The following is a 19,815-nucleotide window of genomic DNA, read 5'->3' as shown; positions in this document are numbered from 1 at the left end:
CACTGTAAGTAGAAACAAATGTCAGGAACTGCTAGTTGTCACTTGGAGAAGGGACACCACATCAGGGGGGAAAGAAATATCAATAGGATATTCCAAAGAAATAGAATCGAACAACGTCTTTTTTTTTTTTTCTTTTTAGGATTTTATTTATTTATTTGGCAGAGAGACACATGAGAGAGGGAACAGAAGCAGGGGGAGTGGGAGGGGGGAAGCAGGCTTCCTGTTGAGCAAGGAACCCGATGTGGGGTTCGATCCCAGGACCCTGGGATCATGACCTGAGCCAAAGGCAGCGGCTTAAGGACTGAGCCACCCAGGTGCCCCCAGTCAAAAACATCTTAAATGAACTAACAGCTCAGGCGGGCACCCCCAACCCCACTCTTTTTTGATTCAAGGGTGTTTTCTTAGTCTCTTCTCCTTTGTTATTAGAGGCTGGGAATGGGGTCAGTAGCTCTTGAGACCCGGGAAATAGCCCTTTTTCTTCCCCACGCACCCCTGCAGATGAGTGCAAACAGGGTCTGTAAGCTCCGCGGTCGTGTCCCTGTTCCGGCTGACCAGTCTTTCCCACCGTTTGCAGGTTGATGTTTGAGATCCCGCAGGAAATGGGGTTAATAGCCATCGCAGTCCGCCAAACGCAGGGCAAAGGTCAGTCATCTTTTGTCATTGTTTCTGTTGTTCTGTTTTCTAAAATCTGCGCCTCTCGCGGCCAGATTGCCCGATTGGGAGGGTGAGCTGATCATGGAGAAGACTCAGGTCGGGAGTGCTTGTTTTCAGACCCCTGAAAATGGAGGGAGAGGGAGGGAAACTGATCAGAAGGCTGAGTCTTGGTACAATTAAAGCTTTCTCTTGAACCGGGATGGTTATTAATGGCGGGACATTCGCTGGGGATGCTTTTAACATTCCGTCACCTACATCTTGTAAATTCTTTCAGACACATTGTAAGCATTGCAAGTGTGTGAATCGTTACTGTGTTACAGAGACATTTATTTGCCCGAAGGTTCTCTGGGAGGTGCCTTCTGGGTCCCTGTTGAGTGTCCCGTGGAGAGCCCATTCGTCTGCCAGCCCCCACCCCAGCTGCACGGCAAAGTCCATGACCAGTGGTCAGTGCCCCTTCACTAAGCTGCCCGCAGCTTCCGCCACCTGCTGACCCTCGGAAAGGAGAGCCCGCATCCTCCCAGAATCCACCCGGGGTCCAACCACAAGCAGACTCTGTGCTCGGGGGCCACTCGGCCCCCCTGCCCCCGCCCCCGTGGTGCCAGGCCAACCCAAACGTGCTTTTAACTCTCAGAGGCTCTTATGCCTTTCTCAGAAGGAGGAACGAAATAAGAAATTCACTGTTTCCCACTTCTTTCCTTTGAACACGTCTTTTGGACATAACTCAAAGAGAAAATTCATTTTATCCAAAGCTGGGGTGGCGTAGGGGGCCTCAATATGGTGGTTAAAAAAAAGAATGTAGAAGAACTTCCTCTCATTTTGAGCATTTTCTTTTCTTCTATTTTTGGAAAAATAACTCTGAGAGTTAATATCAGAGATTACTTTCTAAAGTCTGCTTCCTTTCTTCCTCCCCGTATAACAGTGAGATATAACTCACAGACCATACAGTTCCCCCAATTAAAGTATACAATTCTGAGGTCTTTAGTATTTTCACAGGGTTGTGGGACCATCACCACAATACGGGTCACTTCTAAACTGTGGTGTCCAGGACCTCTCCTGGACCAGGACAGACCCGGCCCGGTTTCCCTGCTGTCTCTGTTTTTGCCGGCATTACCAGATGGTGACAATTAAGCGCACAGTCATGTTCAGACCCTGTAGGACTTTGAATCATCAAAGTGTAAATGATCTGCTCACTGAGGCAGAACACTCCACGACTTACCAGAAACCGTTCAGCAACACAGCACCAGACTTTAAAACGCTTCTCTGTTCTGGAGTCAGCCCCAGAAACTCCAAGCATCTTCATCAGTGTGGGCTGATCACACGTGGGGCTCTGAGTCTGGAGTCCGTTTTCGGGCACGGTGCATGGGACTGTCCACGGGGCGAGGTGGCCGCTTTCCTGATGGGGACCTCTGTGTTCCAGGGCGGGGAGCGAACGCTTGGCTGAGCCCCTTGGGGTGTGCCCTGTCCACCCTGCTCATCTCCATCCCGCTGAGATCCCAGCTGGGACAGAGGATCCCATTCGTCCAGCATCTGATGTCCCTGGCCGTGGTGGAGGCGGTGAGGTCCATCCCTGAGTACCAGGTATGTGAGATCCGCCCACCCTGCAAACCCACCCTGGGTGCAGATCTCAGTTGGGGCTGGTGTGTGGGTGTGTCCAGATGACCCTGCGTGTAGAGTTGCAGGCGGCTCTTGGCCAAGCTGGCAGCAGAGTCCTCGCTCCTGGAGTTTTAAAAGCACAGTCAGCTCTTAGAGTGGCTCCAGGTTCACCAGGATGGGTTTATTTCCCAGAATTCCCTTTCTGTGCTACTGTCAGGTTGCTCGAGCATCTTAGGGCAAGCCTCTTTTTTTCCCCCTCCTTTAACTGAAGCACATCAGACTGACATCCACACTGTTGTGTCTTCTGGTGAAAAGGCTTATCGTGTGGAGCTCAACAGCCTTCTCAGTCCCTCTCTTCATTTAGCACCATCTGTGCTCAGCAGAACAGCTCTTGTCTGTGGCTACCCAGGTTGAACATGTGGGTTCATTTGGGGTGTCTGCTCCCCACCGTAGGGACAGAGGTGCCTGCTTCATCATTGCCATCGATGCTTCTGCATCAATTAGGAAGGAGACAAGGAAGAGGGCGATTAATGTAGTTTTCTTAGACGAATTTCATGTGAATATCAAAAGGAGGTTCCTCCCCAGCCTCCCTCCCACCTACATTTCTTGCATCAAGCTGAACACAATTATAGTATTAATTCCTGAAGCAAGAGGCTAAGATCATGACTTTCAAAGGGGCCTGACCTCGTGTTAACAGGGAAGCTGTCCTCCCATCCGACGTGGTCGTGGCCTCATGGTCACCGTGTGTAGGACTAGGGTGTGTGTTTCCCAGATCACGTGGAGTCCCTGGTACGCACGCTGGAATGTGACGTTTATAGCAGGGTTCAGCATCCTTGTGCTCTATGTCAGGAGGGCCTGGGCTTCTCCAGCTGTCACACACCTTCACAGGTCAGCCTCATAGAAGGCAGTTGAGAAGATAAAGTTCTGTCATGGGGCACGTATTTTTAATCCTAGCAGTACGTTCATTAGTCTTAGGAAAATAATTTAAAATTTACATCAGGTTGCCTGGGTGGCTTAGTTGGTTGAACGTCTGCCTTAGGCTCAGATCATGGGATCGAGTCCCACATCAGACTTCCTGCTCAGCGGGAAGCCTGCTTCTCTGCCTGCCATTCCCTCTTCTTGTGCTCGCTCACTCTCTCTGATCAGTAAATAAATAAAATCTTTTTTAAAAATTTGAAGTTTACATTAAGTGCCCTCCTTAATGCCCATCACCCAATTACCCCATCCCCCCATCCACTCCCCTCCAGCAACCCTCAAGCGCTGAGTGTTATATGCAACTGAGGAATCACTAATTCTACTCCTGAAGCTAAGAGTATACTATATGTTAACTAAATTGAATTTGAATAAGTTTTTTAAAAAAGAACAATGCTAAGAAAAATATGCAAAAAAATTTATTAATTTCATGTATCATAAAGCATTATATTCTAAAAAGAAGAATATTAAGAAAAGCATGCAAAAAACAGTATTAGTCATTTCATGCAAACTATTATAAAGCATTATTATCTTCTTTAAAAAAGTAAAATTATGGGAGGAGGTAGGGGAAGAGGTGACTGGGTGATGGACATTAAGGAGGGCATGTGGTATAATGAGCACTGGGGGTTCAATAAAACTGATGAATCACTGAACTCTACTTCTGAAACTAATAATATACACTATGTTAATTAATTGAATTTAAATTTTAAAAAGGAAATGAAAAAAATGGCAGGAAACAAAAAATATATAAATAAAATTTAAAATTTCAGTGAGTCTGTTTAGCTTTTCCTGGCTTTGATCATGACCTTGTAGCCTCACATGTTAACTAAGCGAGCATTCTCTGAGCGCCTCCTGGGCCGGGAGGCTGTGCCAGGCACTGTGGGCAGCGAGATGGGAGGTGGGAAGCTTGCCCTCTGGGAAGGGGGGTGGCGGGGGCAGGGGTTATGCCTCCTCCTGCTCCTTGAGGAGCTCCCACCCAGGTTCCTGTCCTGTTTCTGCATTTGTGCAGCTCAATCTCACCTATGTGGTGTGACTTTGGTTTGGGATTGGGTTTATTCTGGTTTTATTTTACTTTCAGTTTTACTGAGATAGAATTAACAAAACTCTACCGAGTAAATTTGAGGTGTACAGCCTAATGACTTGGCATACATATATTGGGGACTAATTACTGCATCAAGTCACCCAAAAAAGCATTTTCTCCCCTTGCAATGAGAACTTTTAGCATTCACTTTCTTAGTATTTTCTAAAATGTTTTATTTAAATTCAATTTAATGCACAAATATTGTATTATTAGTTTCCGGGGTAGAATGTAGTGACTCATCAGTTGCCTACAACACCCAGTGCTCATTCCGTCACGTGCCCCCCTTAATGCCCATCCCCCCAGTTACCCCATCCCCAGCCTCCCCTCCCCCTCAGTGTTGCTTTTGGACAGAGCCCTCTGGCCGACACAGTACAGCTCCAGGATGGTTGGAATAGGCCCCAGTTGCATAGAGTTTGCCTTTCTTACGTCCTTGGCCAGATGTCCCTGTCAGCACACAGATTGTGACCGTCTCCCTGGACCAGAGCTGGTGTCCCGGGAACGCCTGCTGTTCCTTCCAGAATCTGAGTGGCGTTGCCTGCTGTCTGTCCTGCAGTTGCTTCTGTCCGCGAGGTCCCCACCGGGCGCCTGGAGCCCTGCACCCCCACATTCCTGCTTCTGCTCCTCGCCGCCCCTGCAAGTTCTGTTTGCCCTGGAGGCCCAGCTCCGGTGCCATTACCAGAAACCTCTGGCTACAAACTCCTTCCTCTGAGTAACCTTTGGGCATTTTGCAGTTCTGAGCTGTTTTTACGGTGTCTCGCATGGATCGCTCGGAAGCAGAGTGATTCGTGTCCCTGTGCCATCTCCTGTAAAGTAACCAGCGATTTGAACGCAGGATTAGTTTTCTGCCTGTTCCAAAGGGCCCAACACAGTGCTATATGCCTGGAGGACCGCTGCAGCTGTTCGAATAAATGATTGAGATAGTGAGACAGAAGCACGCAGCCTTTCTCTGTGTCTTGAAATAGAGGGCATTGTTTACGTGCACAAGAACCCACAATTCCATAAACTGCAGCTTTAACTAACTAGGTCTGAAAATGTGAAATAAAATAGGTGCCCAGGGGCAGGACCAGCCCAGAGAGAGCGGAGCTGCTGCTTCCATGCTGAGGGAGCAGTTTCCAGGCCTGGGCAGGGACCGTGCTGGGCATGGGGGTGACCCAGAAGGGCAAGAGAGGACAGAGAAAGGGACCTGGGAGAGTGACCAGAAACGCCTCCTGTATTGCCCCGCGTCCCCTGGGACAAGGTGGCAGCAGGCACCCCCACTGAGATCCCTGTTCAACCACAGAAAAAACCACAAAACTCCCTGCCGGTTACAGGTCCTGGTGCACACCCTCCGCTTACTTACACTTTTTCTGCTTTCTTCTCCCACCTGGAGCGCTCTGCTAAGGCAGACGAGCTTCTGAAGAACAGAATCGCATTCTGTCTGGCCACCATGCAAAGAAGGCTTTGTTAGAGGGAAAGAAAGGAATTTCTTGGTTGCAGCAGGTTACATAGCTAGTGTTAAGCACCTGGCGGGGGTGGGCGGGGGTATCAGAAAGCCCTGGGTTCAAATCTCAGCTCTGCCGCTTCTGAGTGTATACCTCAGGCAAGCCAGGCCAGTCTCTCCCCACTTCAGTGTCTTCCTTGTTAAATAGAAGTGAAACTAGTACCGCCACATGGGTTTGGGGTAAGTAACCTACAGACCAGTGCTGAGGTGGGGCTCAGTGCCGGGCAGGCCCTCAGGGAAGGAAGAGCCAGCATTGTGGGATCGGAGACCACCTGATATTCTGCAGTCTTTTGGTTTATTCCACGGAGTGTTTTTCTTCCAGATTTTCTTCTTATCCCTACACATGGCCCTACCTGGCTCCCAACCCCAGGCCCTGGAGGCCCGGCAGCTCCGGCATCCACTGGGTCTCACCCAGTCAGTCTCTGTGTCCCTGCTTAAGATTTGCAGCAGGAGGTGGAGGTTGGGGGGGGCCCAGCTCAAGGCAGTGTCCGCCCTTGGACCATTCCACTGTGACCATGACTGGGAGGCCCAGGCCGGACTGCCCAGGTTTGCTTCTAGACAGAGGCAGCGAGCCTCAGAACAAATCCATTCTGTTACCTATTGGCTGTAGGCAGTTGGTTGAGGCCTTTGGTGATAACCTGGTGAACCAGGTTCTTTCTCGGTATCTCTCTCGGATTCTACTTGAGACATTTCTACCCACCCTTGGTGACAGTGGTTAACTTGGGACATCTTTCTCTCTTGAGCGTGAGCTCCTTAAGGAAAAAGAACCTTGCGCGTATTTCGGTCTTTCTGCACCCTGCCCCCCGCACACAGCAGGCACTCCGCGGGGGTGGCTGTTGACATGGGGACCCCTTGGAGACATTGCAGGTTTGGTTCCAAATCACCACAATAGAGTTTTGGTCTCCTGAGGCATATAAAAGTCACATTTACCCCACGCCGTGGTCTATTAAGTGTATAATAGCATTCTGTCCAAAAAACAGTGTACTTACATACCTTGATTAAAAGATACGTTATGGCCCCAAAATGGTCACCATCATCGGAACCTTCAGCCAGTTATCACTGCAGACCACAGATCACCATACAAAGGCTGCAAAGTTTGAAATGTGAGAATTACCAAAACGAGACACAGAGACCCAAGGGGAGCAAATACCATTGGGTAAATGGTACCACTAGGCTTCCTGGGCTCAGGGTTGCCACCGACCTGGGATAATGGAGAGTGCGGGGCTGTGGCGAGAATGCCAGATTTATTATGCCAGGTGTCATCTGTAGGTCTCTCTCCTGGCCCCAAGGTGGTCCTTGACCACTGGATTGTCCCAAAGAAGGGACTGGCCATCAGAACAAGAGGCAAGGATGAGATCCTATGTTCCATAAGATTCCAGAGTCTCCTACTCATCTTCCTTTTAGCTGGATGACTGCTCCCGGCCCCTTTGTGTCCCGTGATGGCTTGATTAACGTGCACATTTCCCTTTAGGATATCAACCTACGCGTGAAATGGCCCAACGATATTTATTACAGTGACCTCATGAAGCTTGGTGGAGTTCTGGTTAACTCGACGCTTTTGGGAGAAACATTTTATATACTCATTGGTGAGTTGTGAAAGCCTTTCGTCCACATTTTTCAATGAAGAAAAACAAAAACAAAAATGGTTTCTACATGACTACCTTGAGGGGAGTGGATTATCATATGGGATTACTTTTTCTTTTGACTCTTGAGTTACGGAGCACAATATGTATGCAAAACAGGCCAGATTGGTTGAAAGCCCCGTCCAGAGGTTTAGCGTTCCTGTCTCTGGCCATGGAAACCACCAAATCGGTACCACATCAAAAAGGCTTTTTCCTGCACCTCTCCACACGCCGGCTTCTTGTCGAATTAGAAGTGGTGAAAATAAACATTTAACATGCCATTTTGTAATAAGAAAAGAAAGCTAACTTCAAGGACGGGGGTGCTGGTGCTTTTTGCATTCTCAATTGAACCTTCCCCAGCCGTGAAAAAGTTGTGTGGGTTTTTGGACTTTTTTGGTTTTTTGTTATTTGACCTTCAGAAGATGCTCCAGGCTGGTCAAGGTCAGACCAGAAGGTCAGGTGCAGAATCCCGTTTCCCCTCAGCACATCCACATCAGGCAAGAAGGATGCAGACACAGTTTCAGAAGTTCTTGGGCTCCTGCCCCTCTGACTCTCAGCTTCTCCCTAATGTCCGGGAGAACTTACTGTTCAGAAATGAGTAATGGGCAGGAAAACGTGTGATGATGTGTCTTTGGGAAGTACCAGCCAGAAAGTGCAAAGCTGGTTTCCAGCTCTGCCACCAACTGGCAATGTTATCCTGGGCCAGCTGCTTCAGTCTCCAGCTCTGGGTCCCATTTTTAAATGCATTCACTAGGCTAGATGCAAATGTTCCAGAGCCAGCGCCCAGAGATATCAGAGAGGTCTGGGGATGGCTTCTGTCAGTGTCGGGGAAAGGAAACATGGTCCTGTAGGGGGGAATTCATGGTTTTTATGTCAATTCTTAAGGCCATGGGATGTGATGGGGGACAGGAGGAAAGAGTCATTCCCCAGGAGGGGTGCCCTCTTGTCCTTGGAAAGACATGGCCCGAGTTGGCAGTAGTCAGTGCGGCTGTTTTCCCCAGGACTCGGAATTTTCTGAACAGAAGGGAGGTTTTTCAGCACCATATGCACTTAATTGAATGCCTTACGTGCCAGTACTGTGTGTTGTTGGAGAACAAATGAAGAATTGCCGATTCTTTCCTGTTGCCGGAGTTACTTATTCTCTTTTTCCAGATGTAATTTACATTGCTTTATATTTTAATAGCCAGCATATTTAAGCCCCCGCCCCCGCAAACTGAGGCCAATCAGTCCTTCCCTTCACACTGAAAATGGCCCAGAACATCTTCTGAAGAATACTGTTCTCCACCGTTCTTGTAAATGTCATCATTCTGTCGGAGGCAAGGATTTAGGGAATTTTTGTTTCAGAGGCACTGAAAACAAGAGTGTCTCACTGCTTAGTTCCTGCAATATTTCATTTCTTATGGAAGACCTCTTTGAGGTTGATTGAGGGCCCTGTTGAAAACCGAGGTTCGGCTTCTCAAAGACTCCCACTCTCCTGGAGAGGATGGCGGTATTAAGTAACAGTGGAGACGAGCCCATTCAGACCCACTGCTGGTGACTCCCTTTCCTGAGCTCTGGGTTAGGAGTCCTATGAAAGAGCCACTGAACATGGGTTGGCCCCCTGCCAGCAGCGTAACCCTAGCACCAAAGACTTCCAAGGATCACGCAGGAAAGGATGTGTTCTAGGGTTATGCCATGACCAAGGTTTGAAATCTCTGAATCCAGAGTTTATGCCTTAAGACCTGAGGGAGATTCTGTATTTTCAGGCATGTGTTTTGTTATTCAAGTCGGAAAAGAAATGGGATGTTTTACTTTCTCTTGGGCTCGGTGCAGAGCCACAGTTCTTGGCGAGACCTCAGGAAGCACTGTATCAGAGGCCATTCCAAGGAGCTTTGCCCCGTTCAGAGCTTCTGTGTAACTGAATCGAATCTGGCTGGGTTCCCCTCGCCACACACACCAAACCGATCTGCAGCAAGGTTGGGGTGGATGAAGATAATCCTTGGACAAGGATAATAAAGGAACAATGAAAAGGAAGATGGTCCCAAAGACACAAGTCATTCATTTATTTTTTAAAGAGTTATTCATTCATTGGAGAGAGCGAGAGTAGGACGCAGGGCATGGGGCACAGGGAGAAGGAGAAAGAACGTGAAGCAGACACTGCATTGACCGGGGAGCCCCACGCGGGGCTCAGTCTCATGACTCTGAGATCACGACCTGAGCTGAAACTGAGAGTTGGGCACTCAACCAGCAGCACCCCCCGCCCCCGGTGCCCCAATAAGTCATTCTTTAAGTGGCCAGAGATGGTAAATTTGAAATAAGGGAAAGGAAGCAGAGAGGCAGTTATAAAGGCTGGAACTTCTTCCAGGGGGTTGAGAGGAACGTGCGACGCCCTCCGTACGTTGAGCTGCTCATGTTTTTCTACTGTTTTTGCGCAGGCTGCGGATTTAACGTGAGTAACAGCAACCCCACCATCTGCATCAATGATCTCATCACAGAATACAATAAGCAACACAACGCAGAGCTGAAGCCCTTAAGAACCGACAGTCTCATCGCCAGAACTGTGACTGTGCTGGAGAAACTGATCGACACCTTTCAGGACAAAGGGCCCAATGGCGTCCTTCCCCTTTATTATAAGTATTGGATACACAGGTCAGTGCTGGCCCATCTTCCTTTTAAAATGTCTTCATTAAGTGACTTGTTCAGTATCCTAAAACAGGAAATTAAACACAGATCTAGATAATTTTTTTAAAAGACTTATTTATTTTGGAGAGAGAGCACGCGCAAGCAGGGGGAGGCACAGAGGGAAAGGGAGAGTCTCAGGCAGACTCTGCACCAAGCTTGGAGCTCAGCACGGGGCTCCATCCCACAACCCTGCCATCACGACCTGAGCTGACACCAAGAGTTGGACGCTTAACCGACCACACCCTTCAGGTGCCCCTAGATAATTTTTTTTAAAGATTTTATTTATATACTTGACAGAGATCACAAGTAGGCAGAGAGGCAGGCAGAGAGAGGAGGAAGCAGGCTCCCTGCTGAGCAGAGAGCCCAATGCGGGCCTCGATCCAAGGACCCGAGATCATGACCTGAGCCGAAGGCAGAGGCTTTAACCCACTGAGACACCCAGGCACCCCTAGATAATTATTTTTTACCTTTCTGATGGAGAAAACTGGCATCTACCATGTTAAGCCAGTCACCATCAGCAATACCAGGGGTGAGGGGGCGGGGGGGTAGGGGACTGACATCCTGTGCCTGCTGGTGGGATGCTATGGGCAAGACACAGCCTCACCTGAGAGTTTTCCAGCATGTTTAAGTGGAGCCTAACGTGAGGAAACAAACACTTGTTAAATTCTAGAACATTGTAAAAAAAAAAAAAAAATTCTAGAACATTCTAGATAACAACCATTTTCAAAGTGAGATCCCCCAGGGGGATGGGAGCACCTTCACCTGGGAACTTGTTAGAAATGGACCGTCCTAAATCAGAAACTCTGAGGCTGGCTGAACATTCATGTTTTAACACGTGCTCTAGGGGGGTGGCGGGCACTTGGAGCCTGAGAAGCGTGGTGGATACCAGTAGGCCGCTAACACATCACAAACATCCAGGTCTTCAAACACACAAAATAAAAAGGTCGGAGGTTTGTTTGAGAGTAAAGAGGCATGACAACTAAATGCAAAATGTGATTCATAATTAGCTCCTGGATGAGCCGAAATCGCCACAAATGATATTAATGGGGCAATGGGGAAATTTAAACATGAACTATCTGCTAGATGTTACTGTATGGAGATTAAGCTTCTCGAGGGTGATAATAGCATTCTGGTTTTGTGGGAGATTGTTCTTAGGAGGTACATGCTGAAGTGTTTAAGTATAAAGTGTCATGATGCCTGCAACTTATTTTTAAATGTCAGCAAAAAAGCCTGTGTGTGTGTGTGTGCACATGAAGAGAGAAAGCGAGTATGGAGAATGTTCTCAGTTGGTATGAATGTAAGCGGAGGGGAATTCTGGGGTCCTTGTCCTGTGTCTTCGACTTTTCTGTAGGTTTAAAATTCTTCCAAATGAAAATAAGGGGGGGGTGGGGAGCACTGGGGTGTACCCTCTATTTTAGAAACTATTAACAGGGATGTGACTTGACAGGTGAATTTGGAAAATATTAAAAGAAGCAGCGTTAGGGGTGCCTGGGTGGCTCAATGGGTTAAGCCTCTGCCTTTGGCTCAGGTCATGATCCCAGGGTCCTGGGATCGAGTCTCGCATCGGACTCACTGCTCGGCAGGGAGCCTACTTCCCCCTCTCTCTCTGCCTGCCTCTCTGCCTACTTGTGATCTCTGTTTGTCAAACAGATAGATGAAATCTTAAAAAAAAAAAAAAAAAAAAAAAAAAAAAAAGCCTTGTATTAAAAAAAAAAAAGAAGCAGCAGCAGCGTTAGAGTGGGTTCAACTTGCCGTTGATGGTACCAGCTTTGTTTTAGAAAATCCACTTTCCAGCTCAGTTGCTTCAGCCCAAACACCTAGAATGGCACAGCGGTTCTTAAAAGTGCTGGACGGGGGGAACAACTTGGACAAATCACCATCCGAATGATCAGATGATCAGAATTAGGAGCAAGGCTATGCTCCCCATTGGTAGAAGTTCCCATCCCCAGTTCCATCAACCTGATTTTCTAGTAGCTAGAAAAACAGTTCAGGCGGGACCAGTGAAAGTCAAAGCGTTTTCTCTCTCCCACTCACCCCTCCCCACCCCCCACCCCCCCACCGGAGGGGTGAGTACTTAGCCGCCTGTCTGCAGACGCTGCATTACTTTTCCCGCTGACTCTCTGCTATTCCTCACATACAGTGGCCAGCGCGTCCGCCTGGGAGGCCTGGAGGGGCCAGAGGTGTGGATAATCGGCCTGGATGACTCCGGGTTCCTTCAGGTCGAGGAGAAGGACGGCAAGGTGGTGACCGTGCATCCCGACGGCAACTCCTTCGACATGCTGAGAAACCTCATCCTCCCCAAACAGCAGTAGCGGGGCCCCGGGGGCCTGCGGGGGGCTGCCCCGGGCAGTGAGAGGGCCCGCAGCGCCTCCCCAGCGAGCATTCCAGGTCATTCCCACTGCCCTTTCCTAGCCCGAGGATCTGGAAAACGGTTTTAGAAGTTGTGAGCGCAAGTGCTCTCCCTCCAATTAACCCGCGTAATTCCTTCATGTTGCTCTGTCTGCTGCCCTTTCCCTTGGCGGTCGCAGACGTCCTGAGGCAGAGAGATGGCAAGCGGAGACTTCGTTCAGTGAGGCGCGGCCGCACGTGCAAAATCCTTTCCCGTCTTGGGCTTGGATGTGTGTGTATTGGCAAAAAAAAAAAAAGTTTTTATTTGGAAAACAGCAACGGAATAATTCAGCTGTTTCCCCAGTAGCCAAGACCTGCACTCCAGACTATTAAAAAACAAATCAAAACAAGCGTCGGGGCCCAGGCCGGTGATGGAGCAGAGGTTTGGTAACACCCTTTATGAACATTCAGGGAGGGGTTTTCCTAGAGGAACACACGTTGGCACTTGGTGGTGGTTTTATTTTTTTTGTTAATGAGAAAAGAGTTGGTAGACTTCGGAGCGTTGACTCTGAGCCCCGGGGTTTGGCGGTCCAGCAACGGTGCCCGAGATGGGTGTCCCCGGCGTGGTTGCAGTGACCTTGTGGAGGGAATCAGTGACTGACTTTGACAAGAATCTATGAACTTCTTTTTCGTAAGTTTGAATTACTGCAGATTCTGAAGGGATAGGATCAAGTTCACGGTCCACAATTAGGCCTCCCGTGCTTGTGGGGTGGATGATTGGGGTCCCAGCAGCTGGAGAGAAGACTCCCTCATCCCACACACCACAGAGGATTTGGAGCTTTAGGTTCACTCTGAAATTGGCAGCATTCCGGAAAGACCATTTGGTGAACAGAATGTACACGTACGTGGCATTTTATTTGTAAGTCATAATTTTTTTTGCCCCCCCTTCCCTAAATTGCCGAGAAACAAAATGCAACTGATACCGAACACCATCATTTAAGAGGGCGGGTGTGTGTGTGTGTGTGTGTGTGTGTGTGTGTGTGTGTGAAGCTTTAAAAGAAGATGTTCAAGATCGATGCCCTAAAAGTCTCCTTGGAAGAACAAAAGAAAGGAAACCTTTTGATATGCATTTGCGATTTCCAGATGCACTCCATGCTTTTTCCATGTCACTCCTATCTCTGCTGAACTTGGGAATCAGACACATTACTTTTCAGCCTTAAAAGGCCGATTTTTTTGCCCACTTTTCTCTCTTCCTGCCAGTCCCAACTGAAATTAGTGGAAGGAAAACTGGATGGAGCTCTCAGCTTTGAACAGAATCCCCTTATTGTTCACGAGTACCGGCTTCCTCCAGTCGGGCTAATTCCAGAAACTGTGGTTTTCAGTATAAAATGTGCCTACCTTTAGCCAGGCATAAGCAGCACCATAGGAAGTGGGGGAAAACAGCATGTTTGCTTAAGTACACCAACCCCATATGTGTTTTTTTGGAAATGTAACTTTAAAAGAACTTCAGAAGTAATTTTTGCAAATAAGGCTTCCATTAGAACTATTTTTCTCAAAACAACAAAAAAAACCCACAAAAAACGAAAACAAAAAACACCAAAATACTGCTCTCTCCTAAGTGTCCAAGTCTTCGTTTGGAACTAGTGACAAGTTTCAGTCAAAGCCCACAGCACCCCCAGAATCACCAAATGGACTCACTTTAGAGAGGGCATCTGCACAATATCGTCCGGAGGAAAGATCTCCAGGCTAATGTTGCAAGTTTCATTTCTCAAACTTTGTAATATAAGGCCAGTCGTCTCTCAGGGCTCTGCCATTGGTACTGTTTGAATTTCTTTGGGGGGTTCTTTAATGAAAAACATGCTGTGTTTTGTTTTAAGCTGAAGTCCTGTTCTAGACAGTTCTGCTTTGGGGGAAAAATGTTATCATTTAATTTCCTTTCTGTAAATTAAAACTAATGATGTGTGGCCGTGTCAGTGCAGATGGGAGATGTTCCGGGCATACGGCTTGTTCTCTGTGCTTTCAAGACTATTCCTTACGTGTGCCGCCACACAGTTGTCTTGGGGGAGACAAAATAGAGACTCGAAGCAGATGCTACATTTTCCGTAAACGCGCTCTTGCCGCCTGTGAACCAAAGACTTATGAAATTCTGCTTCCTAGAGAACAGCTGAATAAAAGCATCTTCCTTAGAGCTCTTCGCATTAGGGAAATTATCTACTTGCTACACTACCCTCATGGATTGGGGGCCTTCGGGCACCCGGCCATCTCTGATCTCAAGGAACTTTCAGGTCTTAACAGAAACGTTCCATTATCTTCCTAGTCTTTAAAACATGGCAACTGAAGTCAGGATTGGCCTGCGTTGCCAGGACACTGGATTTGCTCCCAAGTTTAGAGGCTGCCCTTGAGCATCTACCTGGTTATGTAAAAAAGAAAACAAAACAAAACAAGACCTTCTCCCTTGAGGGTTGGCTGCAGATTTCAGGGGAAACTGTGGGAAAGTGCCCCCTGAAGATGCACAAGAAAGTTTTCCCTCGTTCATATTTTATTTTCCAGAAGGCCTTCCCTGCTGAAGCAGTGCCCCTTGACCTTGGGCGAAATTGAAGGATTCGTTTCTGGTCTGAAACAGCCGGTGGGCTTTGCTGCTGCAAACTTGGCCCGATGTGGGATCAAGTGGGTGATGGGGGGGGGGGGGGAACAAACGTGGAGGGGGGGTTGCATGCAGCCTCCAGTCCGTGCCCCCCCATACACCCGCGGGGATGGCCTGTGTACTTGCCCCTGCCCTCGAGCCTGGGAACCAGGAGAGAAGCCAGCCTCATCCGGCAGCTTCAGGATACACAGGCAGACATTTTCGGCTTGCATTCTGGAAGATCTCTTTGCTCTTAACAGGCAGAACGGGAGAATCCTCATTCCTGGGTTATTACTATGCACATCTGAAATTTTAAACCTTCGCATTTTTACCTTTTCCAAAGAACTGTCTCAGAAAAGTAATCACTTTAAGCCAATGCCTATAAAAAGCAAGTCTACCAAAATAAACTTTAAGATTTTTCTGTACAGTTTGGGCTCATTGTTGTTTTGACCACAAGTTTCATTTTTCAAAATAGGCAACTACTCTTGGTTACAGTATCTTTATTCATATTTAAACATTTTTACAAAATAAATAGTTTTACATAGTAAGGAATATGTATGTATTTCTAAGTATTGAGAAGTTGGGTGCTTTCTTTGTTGTTTTTGATTTATTTTTGACAAATGTATTAAGTGTCATACAAAAGAGAAATCTTACTACTCCAAAGAATGAAAGTTAGCAAAACCCAAAGTTCAAAAAAAAAAAAAGACCCCTTTTAACTGAGGTGAGAAATAAATTTAATATAACCATTTAATATAAATTTTTAAATTGAAAAATTTAATATAACAACAAATTTACTATACGAACAGATTTTGTTCTTGTAGAATTGTTCTTACTCCTTTTTTATAAGAACCGCTTAGCTTTTGAGTTTTTTTCTCCCCAAGATTTTAACCTTATATATCATACTTAAGTTTAGAACAGCTTGAATAATGCATCTTCGATAACCCAAGGGGTACGATTCACTAAGATTTTAAACTACTCTAATTTTCTGGCATTTATTTGAAAATGTTCTTTTTATCCCATTTTATTTGTAGCAGCCCCCACAGTGTACCTTAACTGTCTTACAACAAAATTACAACTTCAGGTAGACTTTGTATAGGATTCATTGACTATATAAAGCTCTCCCGCCCCTAGGGTCCATGGGGGAAGGCTTGGCCATAGGACTTTAAAAAGGACAAAGGGGTGGGGGGTGAGGGGGTGCAAAATACCCAGCTCTTGCAGATTTCCCCAGAGCAGCCTTCTTCACACCCTGTTCCCTTCTCTACAAAGGTATGAATGGAATGGCTTTTCTAGAAAGGGCTTCCATGAACATAAAGGAATTCCTTTCCCTGGGAGGCCCCTTGGAGGGCCGGGCCAGTCTTGAACTGGGTTTATTTCTCAAATCCTTTTGATCTGGCATTTTTGTCAACGGGTTAGGACCCACTACAATTTTTTTTTCTTTTTTTTTGTGAAAGAGAGTCATACTTATTAAAATGCTTCCTCTTCCCCTGCCAGAGCCTCCCAGAAGTCAAGAAATGATATCCCCAGCTTAAACGTGCAGACTCTTGAAGATGGAGGTAACAATATTAGGTTGCCATGGTAATTCCTGTTAACTTTGCACTGAGCTGCCCTGAAGCCGGCTTGCGTAGCAATCTTCCTTTGTGTTCTAGGCTATGAAAACCCCAAGGTTTGTTTAGACAAGGAAGTTTTCCCTAGTACACGTTTCATTTTTCAAGTACACACACACTCATTGTTAATTAAGACTGTTTACGTTATCACTTGCAAATCTATCATGGTCTTATCTTTTCACAGTAACCTAAACTGCTGGGAAGCTGAAAGCTTTCGGGGTTTGTATTTACTCATGAACACAGCCCCCGATGATTAATAACAAGGGAGACACAAACGCATTTTGTGGTACTTTATTGAAAAAGGTGATAGCTGCTCATCAAACCGCACCTTTCAGGAATCCTGGTTTAATGACAGGACTAGTGAGCATAAAAAAAATAATAATAATACCCCAGGCTTGTTTTCTGTGTGCACAAAGAGCTGCTCATGAGGTATCGCTAAGTGCAGTCGGGAGGTGGATACTTATGACTCAGTCCCTTTGCTGCGGGACAGACTCCAGCTCCTAAATTTGCAAGTGTCACCCGCTACATCAGGCTCCCGACGCCCTGCTAAGAATGAGGCGGACCCTCAGTGTGACACCAGGTTGGCAAGCAATCGTCTCAGATTTTGCAAACAGTCAATTATATATAGGTGCGCTTCGAATTGCCAACGAGGACTTAAAAAGACATTTGTGAAAACTCTTTCCACTCAGAAAGGCGCAGTTTCCTGAAAGAAAACCCTTTTGGAAACAGGGAGATGAGGGCTTGTTTTAGAGCGGGGAAAAGATTGAAAGACGGTGGTTCCATGCACCAATCCGTTTCAGAGGCACGGTGGGATTTTTAAATGGTGAAATCTTGAAGCAAAAATATAAAAGACAAAAATGAAGGGAAATTTGTTTTTTAAACACCGCTGGTGCTTTATAAAAGGATTTCTGTTCACCTGTTACAGGACATGTTCAAGGGTTTTTTGGTTTTTTTGTTTTGTTTTGTGTTTTGTGTTTTTTGTTTTTTGTTTTTTGTTTTTTTGCTATGCAGAAAATGCAGGAAATGCTGAAGAAAATGTATACACCATTTTTATACTATCCCTCTAGCGAGCTTTCTTCCGCGAGGGCACAGTCCATTGACAATTTTCCATATTGCACATGCAATTTAACTAACTTTATTAGCATTACTTGTAGCAAACCCGAGCCTAGGGAGTTACAGGTCTGTGTGGGCCACAGGGATGCTGCCTCGTAATCAAACCCGACAGGGGTAGCCAGTCGCCTTGGGCACATCATCCAACGTGTCATTCTCCGAAACACCTGGCTCTCTCTCGTTTTGCATTTAATGCCTATTTCATCTATTCGGAAGGTGCTATTCTTGTTGGTATCGAGAGTTCACAGGGCTTGGGAGGAAGTGAACGCTCATGAACGTGCTTGTGGGGCACCGCCACGTGCCTTCACCCCCTTGGTTTCGGCTTGATGATGTTTGAACTGAGAAAAGGCTTAAATTAAAACGACAACTTCTAATGAGCCTCGTAATGACCTGCAAAGTCAGAGTTGTCGTCGATGCGCAGGACTTCAGACGTCACACCCTGCCTTAAGACGCCAGGAGCGCTGAGTTCCGGAGGCCTCCTCCTCCCGGGGGGGCCACCGCCCGGCGTGTCTCCCCGCATGGGGCGGGGGGGGGGGGGCGGCTCTCCGTTGGGGGCAGCGCCTCGGGTCCCCCGGCGGGGCGCGGCTACTGAGCACCGGGGACGAGGCGAGGCGCGCGCGCCCGACGGCAAGGTGGGCCACCCGAGTCCGCCCCCCGGCGGGGTAGTCCGAGGTCACACGCGGGACGCGGGGGGCGCTCCACCCCGCCCCTTGGGGGCCCGGCTCTGGGAGGACAGAGGTCCGGCGGGCCTTTCCGCCCCCCCCCCCCCGGCCTCGAGCCGCGCCGCAGTCCCCCGCACCGGCGTTTGCGGGATCTACGTAAAAATCTAGAAGGCGGCCGCGGAGTTCTAGTAAAAGAGTCGTCTCTGCATAAATTAATTTAAACCGTGCGTCTGCAGCTCGCGCCTCGCCACTCGGCTGCGCTCTGGAGAACCGGAGCCCGAGGCCTGGCCTATGGCTTCTCCCTGCGGGCAGCCCAGCGCGACGTCACCTGCCGTTGGTGATGATGACCGAGGCGCCCAGGTAGTGCGGCAGCGGCGCGCCGGGCGGCGAGGCGGCGGCGGGGCCGGGGGGCCGGGGCCGCAGCGCGCCGGCCGCCGCCTCGGGGGCGCCGGGGCCGCAGGCGAGAGCGGGCGCGCCGGGCGCAGCGCCCCCCAGCGGCCCGCGCCGGGCCAGCACGCGGTGGTAGTTGAGCAGCACGAAGGGCAGCTGCGCAGGCGCGCCCGGGGGCTCGGGGGCCGGCGGCGCGCAGCAGTCCGGCGCCGCGCGGGCCAGCGCCAGCCGCGCCCCGTCCCGGGCGGCCTGGCGGGCGGCCTTGGCCGGGCCCAGCGCGGGCTCCTCGCGGTAGTGGCCGCAGCTCGGGAAGCTCGGCGGCGGCGGTGGCGGCGGCGGCGGCGCGGTGTCCTCGCCGAACCTGCGCGCGGCGGCGGCGGCGGCGGGCGCTGCGGGGACAGGCGACACGTTAGACGCCCGCGCGGGAAAGGAAGGGGACCTGCCCAAAGCAGCACCAACCCGGCGGATCCGGACGCCGCCACCACCCCCTCGGCTCCCCCCCGCTGCGCGCTCCCCCGCGGCCACCTGGGCCCCTTCCCCTCCGCGCCCAGGCCCGCGCCGTCCAGTGCAGGCTGCACACGGCCGCGCTCCGGAGGTCGCGCTGCGGCGCGGAGAGGGACAGGGGGAATTCGTGGAAACCGCTGCTCAGTGTAAATGCCACGTATCCAACAGGTTCTTCCCATGTGGAATCAATACCCTTAAATGACCGAGATACTTGATTCTTGGTTTCTGTCTTCGAAGTGCCGCGCACACACAACAGCACCTCTCGGTGCTCAGGCCACATTTTCGTGCGCGAGAGCTGCACGTGGCTCCTGGCTACCATGCTGGACAGCTTGGTCTGGAGGCTTCCACTGCCTGCCGGGTAAGGTGCCCCCAGCCAACCCTGTTTTTTTCTCTTTCTCACACCTATTTTTTGCTGCTTAGCCCTCAGTGGGTGGTAATTACGCCTGCTCCTCTTAGTGCTGTCCTAACTAAAGGTCATAACCACCCTCACTAATCAGGTCCCGCAAACAATTAGCATGGTTGTTTTTTTGT

The 19,815-nt window shown here is 49.0% G+C and overlaps 2 protein-coding genes across 4 annotated transcripts in view; one reads left to right on the top strand and one right to left on the bottom strand.

The window, feature by feature from the left end:
- The window catches only part of HLCS (holocarboxylase synthetase), a 222,448-nt gene extending 207,007 nt beyond the window's left edge, over positions 1–15,441 (top strand). For all 3 annotated transcript variants that reach the window (XM_059164705.1, XM_059164704.1, XM_059164702.1), the window contains 5 exons: positions 575–642; positions 2,072–2,232; positions 7,252–7,366; positions 9,817–10,030; positions 12,204–15,441. In XM_059164705.1, coding sequence (XP_059020688.1) covers positions 575–642; positions 2,072–2,232; positions 7,252–7,366; positions 9,817–10,030; positions 12,204–12,375 — 730 coding nt within the window. In that variant the 3' untranslated portion in view covers positions 12,376–15,441. The remainder of the gene's footprint in view (positions 1–574; positions 643–2,071; positions 2,233–7,251; positions 7,367–9,816; positions 10,031–12,203) is intronic.
- A 1,452-nt stretch (positions 15,442–16,893) lies between these two features.
- The window catches only part of SIM2 (SIM bHLH transcription factor 2), a 51,976-nt gene continuing 49,054 nt past the window's right edge, over positions 16,894–19,815 (bottom strand). Inside the window, exon 11 of the mRNA XM_059164707.1 lies at positions 16,894–19,169. Within this exon, the coding sequence (XP_059020690.1) occupies positions 18,715–19,169 (455 nt within the window). The 3' untranslated portion in view covers positions 16,894–18,714. The remainder of the gene's footprint in view (positions 19,170–19,815) is intronic.

This window comes from Mustela lutreola, chromosome 2, assembly GCF_030435805.1.
Source record: "Mustela lutreola isolate mMusLut2 chromosome 2, mMusLut2.pri, whole genome shotgun sequence".
Taxonomy (NCBI): domain Eukaryota; kingdom Metazoa; phylum Chordata; class Mammalia; order Carnivora; family Mustelidae; genus Mustela; species Mustela lutreola.
This window is presented reverse-complemented; position numbering and strand designations above follow the sequence as displayed.